The 532-nt window shown below is 69.7% G+C and overlaps 1 protein-coding gene across 1 annotated transcript in view; it reads right to left on the reverse strand.

Moving 5' to 3' along the window:
* Positions 1–532, reverse strand: part of RCCD1 (RCC1 domain containing 1) — a gene marked incomplete at its 5' end in the record, with an annotated part of 20,676 nt that overhangs the window by 16,009 nt on the left and 4,135 nt on the right. The window contains one exon of the mRNA XM_015567734.1: positions 231–401. Within this exon, the coding sequence (XP_015423220.1) occupies positions 231–401 (171 nt within the window). The remainder of the gene's footprint in view (positions 1–230; positions 402–532) is intronic.

The raw sequence follows: 532 nt of genomic DNA on the forward strand, positions 1-532 counted from the left end.
TACAGAGCTCAGGCCACTGCACAGCTGGCCCGGGCGGGCGCTGCTGCCCAGTGACCGGAGGCCGCAGCACCAGCCTCCAGAGAGAGCCCACAGGGAGGTCGGGGCTCTCTGTGCTGAGGCAGCTGCTCTGCACAATGATGGTGTTTTAGGGGACACACCCGCCTGCAGCCACCAGCCAGAGCGGGCGACTGACCTGCTCTCCCCTGAGCCGGCCCACGGGGCGCACTCACTCGTCACCACGGCCGTGTGCCGGGACCCGCAGCTGGCCGTGACCGCGTCCGAGCCCAGGGGCAGATCCAGTAACGCCGGGAAGGGCTGCACCGCGATGAAGGGGGCGGCGGCTCCCTCCTCAGCCCCCGCTGGTCCCTTCACCCCAGAACCGTCGTCCCTCAGTGCAGTGGCTTCAGAGAAGGGAGAGCGAGGATGGCAGCTGACGAAGCTGGTGCCAGGCCCTCACCCCTCGCCCAGGAAGTGCTGCAGGGCACGGGGTCTGGGCATCAGCCTCGCTGCGCTCTGCCCCCCCCCCCCCAAA

This window comes from Myotis davidii, unplaced genomic scaffold, assembly GCF_000327345.1.
Source record: "Myotis davidii unplaced genomic scaffold, ASM32734v1 scaffold324, whole genome shotgun sequence".
NCBI lineage: Eukaryota > Metazoa > Chordata > Mammalia > Chiroptera > Vespertilionidae > Myotis > Myotis davidii.